Genomic DNA, 10,650 nt, shown 5'->3' with positions numbered 1-10,650 from the left:
TTTATGACAAATTAACCTAAAACATATATGAATATGTTAGTATATATATCTACTTTTCCTTCAATCGGTATCAAGAGCCTTGGTTGTTTGCATGCAAATCGGTTAAAAGTTTTTCCGAGTTATAAGATTAACATATAAAACTTGTATAATTTGTGTTATTATGATATATCACGAAAATCATTATGCATGTTAAAGTTTCTGGTCCTAAAATGTTTTTAGGATATTTTGGTTAATTTATGAATTTTTATTGTTCATATTACATAATAATGGCATTAAAAATATGATTTTATGAATAAAATGTCATTTTCGGACTAAAATTAGCTAAACTTCGAATTTTCCAGTGATTTTTGGATATGTTGTCACATATATAATTTTGAGATGACCTGTAAATTTTCATAATTTTTGGACATTTTATGCTCGAAAAATGGATTTTTCATTATTAAAATCGATTTTAGATGAAAAATAGGGTATTATGAGATAAATTTCGAATCTGGTCATAGAAATTTAGTATGTTGTCACATGCAATTTTACAAGATGTGTGTAAAATAATGGGCTATATTGAAGTCTTTATGCATGATTTATGATTTTTTGAAGAAAAATAGCATAAATAGTGACTTAATTAGTGAAATATTAATAAAACATACTCTATGACTAAGGAAAAACATCACATGTTGCATTTTATTATCTTTTTCAGATTTAAAATTGAAAAGTTGATGAATATAATTTTTCTCATGTTTTTATGACTATTTTGTTGAAAACCGATAAACCGCAACATTGTTTTTCCGGATAAATTTCGAAATTTTTTTAACCTAAGTTTTTGAACATTATGAGTGTCATGGTATTTTTCCAGAATGTTCATGAGTTTAAATTTCAAATTTTGAATTTATTTGAAATTTTATGATTTATTTGAAGTTTATAGCTTATTTTATTATAATTTTAAGTCCATGAATGAACAATTTTTAGAAATATGAGTTAATTATGGTCAAATAATTAGTGAAGGCTAAATTTTGAGTCCTAAGAGGTTAGGGTAATTAACTTATGCATAAATATGAATTTATGTAATTTTTGTGATTATAAAATGTTGAATCACGCAAATCCGTAAAAACCGAGTAATATACGATATTGGCTACTTAAAGGCGATTTAGCATAAAATTGGGTATGTTCATACATATTATAATGCTGCATTTTATTTATGATTGTCATAATTTTATTTTTATGTAATTTTTTGAATTATGTAATTTTTACTTAGTATGGCCTTAGTTTTTAATTGGTATTACCCGAAATGTATGGGAATATCGATTCGGTTGTAATTTATTGTGATCTCGTATCACCGTTTTGTAATTTAATAGATTTATTTTATTTTAGTTACAAATGTATAATAGGAAATTATGTAATTTGTTATGTAATTTTATTTATTTCGGAGTTCCCAAAGACGGATTTCTTCAACATGGCGATACATGACGGTGTTACCTCGAGATGCGTGCCACAACCGAAGTTCAAGGGACCAATGGAGTTGGTTTCCGAATTTGTAATAGTTAAATAGTTTTTCTATTTTAGGAAGGCCATACTAGGATTTATTTTTATGCTTTGCATTTTATTTATATGTCACATGCATCGCTAAATCGCCATAACTAAAACATGCATCCTCTTTCATCGAGTTTATCGACCGTGTCAATTACAATTATCGTAGTTCACCGCTTTAGTTCACTTAAAACGTGATAGATAATAAATTGACATGACCTCTCGCTAAAACAATTAATTGAGACATAGCCTTACCAAAGAGTAGAAACCATGAAAACCTATTTCGTGAGGGAGTGCACTCGGCCGGTACAAACCTTGTTACGTAGGGGAAGTGGGTGATAAATGTCTATCCACCGAATTCATGTTGATGAGGGTTTTATCGGCCACACCGTGCCCAAGTTAATGTGGGTTTGGATCATGGACACATTTATTCGAAATTTGGATTGAACTCAATAAAAGTTTTTCGATAAGGGTTTTATCGGCCACACCGTGCCCTTGTTGAATGTGTTTTGGGCTAAAGATAAATGTTAATGTAATATTATCGACCAAGAGTTCTAAAAGTAGAATCGATTAAAACGTTAATCCACCGAGTTATATTGATAAGGGTTTTATCGGCCACACCGTGCCCAAGTTAATATGAATTTGGGTCTTGGAATCATTTATAATAGTTGGGTAGAGGTCACTATATAAATGCTCATATCTTGTTAATTATTTACAAGTATGATATTAAAAGACAAATGTTAATATTTCCTTTTCCTCCATATTTGTAGTTCATACAATGAATCCATCAAATGCTACCGCACCGATAACTATTGAGTCTTACCACAATGTTTTTGACAACGTTTGCTCCAACAATGATTTCGACACTACTAGAGAACTTCATTTTGGGATAGGTTCGGATGGAAACCTTAACTTTATCACTTCTTCTAAACCACCTACTACTACTAGATCTCGTGTGAGTCCGTCTCAGGAAGACTACCTCATACAATCTATAGGGTCTTTGTCTCTGGAAGATAAAGATGCCAAAACTAGTGGGAGCTCAAGCAATCAAGTTCTTGCTTCAAAGGGCAAAAAGTTCAAGAAGAAGGGAAAGAAAATCAAAAACTTCAAGCAAGTTAATGATGAGTGCCATTATTGCTATGGCATGGGACATTGGCTTAGGAATTGTCCCGTGTATTTGCGAAATATAAGGGAAGGAATCATCACTCCAAAAGGTAAAATTCCTAAGGAAATTTATGTTATTGATATAATTATACTTCCACTACGACATGGGTACTAGATACCGGTTGTGGTTCTCACCTTTGTAATCATTTACAGGGTTTAAGAGATGTGGAGAGGCTTAGCAAGGGAGATGTGGATCTACGCCTTGGAAATGGAGCTCGAGTAGCGGCCGAATCCAAAGGAACTTATGTTCTAGCTTTGCCTAATGGATTTGAGTTGTATTTACATAATTGTTTTTATGTGCCTACACTCTCTAAAAACATTATTTCAATCGCCATGCTAGACATGGACGGTTTTTGTTTTGTCATTAAGAACAATCGTTGTACTATTTCAAGGAATGATTTGGTTATAGGCCAAGCTTCTTCCATCAATGGCATTTACATTTTAGAGACCTCAAATCCGACTAATGATATTTATAACATTCAATCAAAGAAACTCAAATCAAATGACCCAAGTGAAGCGTTCATTTGGCATTGTCGATTAGGTCACATAAACGAGAATCGCATCAAAAGATTAATTTCGACTAATGTGATTAAACCATTTGATTATCAATCATATGGTACATGCGAATATTGCCTACTTGGCAAAATGACTCGTAATCCTTTTAGTGGTAAAGGGACATGAGCTAGTGAACTATTGGGACTCATACACACCGATGTATGTGGACCAATGAGTATCACCGCTCGTGGTAATTATGACTACTTTATAACCTTCACTGATGACTTGAGTAGATATGGGTATATCTATTTAATGAAGCATAAGAGTGAAGCGTTTGAGAAATTCAAGGAATTTCAAAACGAAGTAGAGAACCAATTGAACAAAAGGATTAAGACACTACGATCCGATCGTGGTGGAGAATACCTTAGCCTTGAATTTGATTCACACTTGAAAGGTCGTGGTATTATATCACAACTTACTCCACCCGGAACACCACAACTCAATGGTGTTGCCGAAAGGAGAAATCAAACCCTACTTGATATGGTTCGATCCATGATGAGTCAAACCGAGTTACCAAACTCGTTTTGGAGATTTGCGATTCAAACCGCAATAAGATCTTTGAACAATTCTCCCACTAAAGCCACCGAAAAGACTCCATATGAGATGTGGACGGAAAAAGTTCCTAATATATCCTACATGAAAATTTGGGGATGTGATGCTTACGTCAAGATAAAGAACGACAACAAGCTTGCCCCAAGATCCGAAAAGTGCATCTTTGTAGGTTACCCCTTAACCTCACGAGGTTACTACTTCTATAAACCTCAAGAAAACAAAGTGTTTGTGTCTTGCGAGGCTGTCTTCTTAGAAAATCAGTTTATTTCTAAGAGACAGAGTGGGAGAAATTTTGAACTTGATGAAGTTCAAGAGCCACAAACCGAGGTAGAGACGCAAGAAGATGTTCCTTCGTCGTCTAATGCGGTTGTCCCTCCTCCACTTAGAAGAACGGGCCAAGTTATACGCCATCCCGATCGATATGTGGGACTTATCGAAGAAGATGGAACACTCGATGTATTGCTTATAGAAAGTGACGAGCCCGCTACCTACAAGACTGCAATCTCTAGTCCAAATTCCTCCTTATGGCTTGAAGCCATGAAGTCCGAAATGGATTCTATGCATGAAAACCAAGTTTGGGACTTGGTAGATTTGCCTAAAGGGGCAAGACCCCTTCAATGCAAATGGATATTCAAAGTCAAGAATGGCATAGAAGGACATGACGATGTCTACAAAGCTAGGCTAGTGGCAAAAGGATTTACCCAAGTCCAAGGTCTCCATTATGATGAGACCTTCGCCCCGTAGCCATGCTAAGATCCATACGTTTTTGTTAGCGATTGCCGCATTTCATGATTATGAAATATGGCAAATGGATGTCAAAACCGCTTTTCTAAATGGGCATTTAGAAGAGGAGGTGTACATGATACAACCCGAAGGTTTTGTTGATTCTAAAAATCCTAACAAAGTGTGCAAGCTTAAGAGATCCATTTATGGTCTTAAGCAAGCATCTAGAAGTTGGAATCATCGATTCAATCATGTTATAAAGGAAAATGGTTTCACTCGAAGTGTTGAGGAACCATGTTTATACATGAAATTAGTGGGAGCAATGTTGTGTTCCTAATCTTGTATGTCGATGACATACTACTCATTGGAAATGATATTCCAATGTTGTCTTCTGTTAAGAAGTGGTTAGGTAACCACTTCCAAATGAAGGATTTAGGAGAAGCACAACGCATATTAGGTATCCGGATCCATAGAGATAGATCCAAGAGGATATTGGCACTAAGTCAAGAATCTTATGTTGATAAGATTCTTCGACGGTTCAGCATGGACAAATCTAAAAGGGGTTTGGTACCTATGGTAACTGGGACTATATTGAGCAAGACTCAATCTCCCTCCGAACCCCATGATGTTGAACGCATGAAGATGATCCCTTACGCTTCCGCTGTTGGATCAATCATGTACGCCATGATATGAACACGCCTTGATGTCTCGTATGCCTTGAGCATGACGAGTAGATATCAAGGAAATCCAGGTGAGAGTCACTGGATTGCTGTCAAGAACATCCTTAAGTACTTGAGAAGGACTAAGGATTCTATCTTAGTGTTTGGAGGAGACACCGAACTCCGTGTTAATGGATACACGGACTCAAGTTTTCAAACAGATAGAGATGACATGAAATCACAAGCTGGTTTCGTTTTCATGCTCAATGGTGGTGCCGTTAGCTGGAGAAGCTTCAAGGAAGCTGTGACCGCGGATTCAACGACGGAGGCTGAGTACATTGCAGCATCAGAAGCTGCCAAGGAAGGTGTGTGGATCAGGCAATTCACGGAAGGTCTAAGAGTAGTACCTACCGCCAATGATCCCATCACTCTCTATTGTGATAATAGTGGGACAATCTTCCAAGCTAAGGAGCCAAAGTCTAGTAATAGATCTAGACATGTACTTAGAAAATATCATGTAATAAGAGATTTCATTGAGAGAAAGGAAATTGCGATTTGTAAGGTTGGGACGGATGACAACATAGCCGATCCGCTCACCAAGCCTTTATCGCAGGCTAGGCATGATGGACATGTTGCGTCTATGGGACTTAAACGTGTACCAAGTTTTTGTTAGATTTTGAAATGAAATAAAAGTGTTGTTTTTTGTTCATGTTCACAATCACATTTGTCTTTTATCTTTCTTTATACATTATTACATCCAAACGGGTTGTGGAGACAATTGAACCCCGTTAAAGTGAACGCGGATTAACATTGTATTTGCCCATAGTCACTTGTATGAGGTGACGTCTCGAAGTGACTAGAGTGTGATGCGATTGATGGTAAGTTCAAATACCATAGAGTCATATGAGAATGACTAATCGATCACATAGGCGGACTGTTAGGAACATTTTGTCGGGCCTTATGACCGCTTATAGAGTTCTGGCAAATTTATATAGCCTGGTCGTGGCAAGAGCTGCTATAGTATTCTAATGAGTCGATTCTTTTGACTAAAGACTATTCACCTAAGATGGCACGATTTTGATTAACTTTGATTTGTGTTACTACGACCTTCGTAAATGGGGTCAAATGGGCATATTTTGGGTTATGATGGTTGTGGCTAGTTGAAGGGAATGAGTGCGATAGGAATTGTCCATCCCTAGTCAGGGTTATAACAATATCTCAGGGCCACTCGAGGAGTAATGAACTGGAAATGCGTGGCCACGCTCGGAAGGTATCTATGATAGATAAATCCGGTCAATCAGTTATTCTCCAGATCGAGGAAACCACTCTCGATATGATCACTTGCAAGTACGACCTGAAAGACACCTTGCATTGAGTGGGAGATAGTAATAGGACAAGAGAATTGGTGACGCACACTTGTCGAGGACAAGTGGGAGATTGTTGGAATATGTGTCCTCCGACAATAATGCGATCACAACTGTTGATCATGATGATCACATGTTTAAGTCTCATTTTAAAGAATACAATTGGGAAGTATTTTTACTGTCAACTGGTCAACATATATCGGTAATGATTGCCTGACTAGAGTTTGACATTACTGTCGTGCGACGGTGGTGATCAGTTGATCCCCTAGGTCATACCTAAAGGATAATACTCTTAATTGATCATTTAATTAATCGTATAACGTTACGAGTTAATTAAAAATAATTGACGGACAATTTTGGAAGTAAATTTATGTATCTCATTATAATCTGATTAAATAAGATACGGTCTAAGTAATCGAATTGTTTTATTACTTGGATGAAATTATTGTTTAAGAAAACCATTGAAATTGAATGAATAATTTATTATAAATACAAGATGTTGTAATTTATAATTGGTAAATTATTTTGGTACAAGTAATTGTGAATTACCAAGTCGATTTTGTATATGACGTATTTTTATTAATACGTTGATTTTTAATATGTTAAAAATACATAACAATTTTACATGACATGTGACATGTGACAAATTGACAAATTGACAAAGATAAAATGGAATCCATTTTATCCTCATATGGACCGAAATATTGGGTGTGATTAACAAATTCATATAATGTTAATTAAGTTAGTGGAAGATATAATTATTTTTCTACAACTAGGCATGCATACCTAGTGTCTCTTGTGGAAGAGCACCAAGCTCATGCATTGGCCTTCCTCCACCCACCTACCCGGTTTCCCCTTGAAAAGAACAAAGGGTCTTTTGCTTAAAAATTGATCATTCACTATATGCATGTGTGTGTGATTTATTTTTATTCATTCTATCATTCAAAAATTATTCTAGAGAGATAAAATAATTCTTCCTTCTTCATCCTCCTCTTGACCGAAATCCAAGAGGACCAAAAATATTTTTTTGGGTCTTTTATTTAAGTTAATATTATTCTAGTATTAATAATATTAATTTTTATTAAGGGTATATCTTGGGTATTATTCCTTGGGAGGGATACTATACTTGTATCCTCTTTGTTCATCCATTTAAGGAGAGCTCAAGAACAAGAGAGAGGAGAACTCTCTTGTGCCCTATTGATCCGAAAAACACAATGTAAGATGATGATTTCTTCTTTAAATTGTTTATTGTTTGCATGCATAAGATCACCATTTAATTTTATGACAAATTAACCTAAAACATATATGAATATGTTATAGTATATAGATCTACTTTTCCTTCAGGAGGTGGCGGCGTGTGTGCGGGGTGGTTGAGGGAGGGTCGTGGTGGAGGGATGTGGGTCGATGATGAAGTTGTTTTGGTTTTTTTTTTTTTATTTGTTTTTGTTTTGAGAGGATGAGAGAAAAAAAATGAGAGAGAATGAGGGAGGAGAGAAGTGTGAGAAAATGAATAATGAGGAAGTGAGTAGGGAGGATAGAATAAGGAAAGAGTTATACAAGATTAGAAGGAGTTATACAAGGATTAGGGAGGGAGATTAGGGAGGGAGATTTGTGACCCTTCAATGAGATGTAATCTCATCCCTCCATCCCTTCCATCCAAAGGCCCATATAAGGACTTAGGGACTCATATGATATGAGGGACTCATGAGAACCCTTCTATATATATATATATATATATATATATATATATATATATATATATATATATATATATATATATATATATATATATATATATATCGGTTTGTGTGACAATAAAGTTGTTTGATGGTGAATTTCGGGGACGAAGTTCCTTTTAAGAGGGGAAGATTAATGTCGCGTGGAAAGTGACGTAATTGTTGCAATCTTATAATACTTTTATGACAATTTGTAGTATTTTAAATGGTTGCTTGGATGATTTTGTAATGGTTATTGTATAATTGAGTAACGGTTTGTAATTGTTCAATGGAATAGCGTGTTGTGGTATTTTATTTGCAATTATTTGTCCTCTGTGTTGTAATCAAATTGGATGTTAGTAGCAAATAGTGGAGTTGTTGTTAGCAGAATTGTGTTATGTGGTTGAAGTAATAGAGTGGAATGAATGAGGTGTTGTTATGCATCAATAGTAGGACTGTCGTTTTTGAGTGTTTGTATATGTTAGTTGTTGGCAAGTAATTGATGAAGAATATCCTACCAAAGGGGATTATAAATAGAGTGGAAGCTACTTGTCGGAATTTTTTATGGGATGGCAGTGCTGAGTATAGAAGGTCCCCCCTAGTGGCTTGGGATAAAATTTGCAGACCAAAGGATGAAGGGGGCCTGGGGCTTAAAGACCAGGAGACTTGGAACAAAGCTATGGTGGGTAGGCTAGTGGATTTGGTGTTTGAGAAGAAAGATACAATTTGGGTCCACTGGGTGACAGCAAACTACCTGAGGGGCCAGAGCTGGCTTGAGTATAAACCTAGTAGTAATTCTAGTTGGGTATGGAGATGTATATACAAAGTGAAACAGGAGATTGTTGCAGGTTATAATGATGGCCACTGGCATATTCAAAATGAAGGATATACTCCTTCTAACTGTTATAAATGGTTGAGGGGGTCCAAACCTGAGGTAGCATGGAGGAAGGTGATCTGGAACTCTTGGAGTCTCCCTAAGCATAAGTTTGTGGGGTGGCTCTGGGCACATGAAGCTCTTAACACTAACAGCAAGCTTATTATGTATGGGGTTGCTGCTGAGGATAAATGTTGGCTGTGTGGGCAGGCAGCTGAAACGCAAACACATCTAATTTTCAATTGTATGTTCTGCAGGAAACTGGTGCAAGTTCTGAACCAGTGCACTGGGCTCCATCCCTGTGACTGATGTCATGGAATGGTGTGTCCAACTTTCTGGTTCCAAGCTTCAACGTGGTGTACAGATTGCTTTGGTGATGGGTGTTGTGTATCATGTATGGCAGCAAAGGAACAGGAGCAGAATGGAGATGGTTCTTCTTAGACCAGAGAGGGTAGCTGCTTTGATTCTGAATGACATGAGAGCTCGTCTTAAGGCCATGGACAAAATGGCTATGAAACTCGATGATATAGAATGGTTGGAAAGGAAGCATTTAATGTAACATAACAAGAATTGTAACACCCCGACCCAAACCGGGTCGGGAGCGGTTACTCATGATAGCTCACCAGGTTGTGTACATGGCCCACAGATCAACACGGGTCCTTTATAGCGCATTTTGTCCTCACTCATACGCATCCCGGGAACCTTCCCAGGAGGTCACCCATCCTAAGACTACTCCCAGCCAAGCACGCTTAACTTTGGAGTTCTTTCGCATGGATGACCATAAAAGAAAGTGCACTTTGTTGATATGAGTAGTACTTCCAATCCCTTTAAGCACTAGTCATTTAAGCCTATCACTGGACCTCTTTAATTAACGTGGGGTGTTACAATCACCCCCACTTGAAGAACGCAACGTCCTCGTTGCGCCTGGGAGCATAACCGCTAACCCAGAATCCTCCCCCGCTAGGTGTGTGATCACAATGGAGCGTATAACCACTGCCTCCAGGAGCGTATAACAACTGCCTCCGATCACCACACGGTCGCAGGGTTGCTCTGATACCACTTGTAACACTCCGACCCAAACCGGGTCGGGAGCGGTTACTCATGATAGCTCACCAGGTTGTGTACATGGCCCACAGATCAACACGGGTCCTTTATAGCGCATTTTGTCCTCACTCATACGCATCCCAGGAACCTTCCCAGGAGGTCACCCATCCTAAGACTACTCCCAGCCAAGCACGCTCAACTTTGGAGTTCTTTCGCATGGATGACCATAAAAGAAAGTGCACTTTGTTGATATGAGTAGTACTTCCAATCCCTTTAAGCACTAGTCATTTAAGCCTATCACTGGACCTCTTTAATTAACATGGGGTGTTACAAGAATGATCCCTTTATTTTGATACCTGGTTTTATAATATACTCACATTTTACCAAAAAAAAAAAAATTGATGAAGAATAGTCTGAAAATTGTGTTGGTTTATGATTGAGTAATAACATGAGATAAATGCAAGTAATAGTCGAGTTGG

At 37.1% G+C, this 10,650-nt stretch overlaps 1 protein-coding gene across 1 annotated transcript; it reads left to right on the top strand.

Moving 5' to 3' along the window:
• Nucleotides 1-8,755: 8,755 nt before the first annotated feature.
• Nucleotides 8,756-9,436, top strand: LOC141640260 (uncharacterized). Its single transcript, XM_074449111.1, has one exon. It carries the CDS (start codon nucleotides 8,756-8,758, stop codon nucleotides 9,434-9,436), a length of 681 nt encoding a protein of 226 aa, XP_074305212.1.
• Nucleotides 9,437-10,650: the final 1,214 nt, after the last annotated feature.

Source organism: Silene latifolia, unplaced genomic scaffold (assembly GCF_048544455.1).
Source record: "Silene latifolia isolate original U9 population unplaced genomic scaffold, ASM4854445v1 scaffold_75, whole genome shotgun sequence".
Lineage (NCBI taxonomy): Eukaryota > Viridiplantae > Streptophyta > Magnoliopsida > Caryophyllales > Caryophyllaceae > Silene > Silene latifolia.
Note: the sequence above shows the minus strand (reverse complement) of the source record. Positions and strands in the feature narration are given on the sequence as shown.

Coding starts and splice junctions, on each gene's coding strand:
- LOC141640260 (XM_074449111.1), top strand. CDS start 8,756: ATGAAGAATATCCTACCAAAGGGGATTATAAATAGAGTGGAAGCTACT.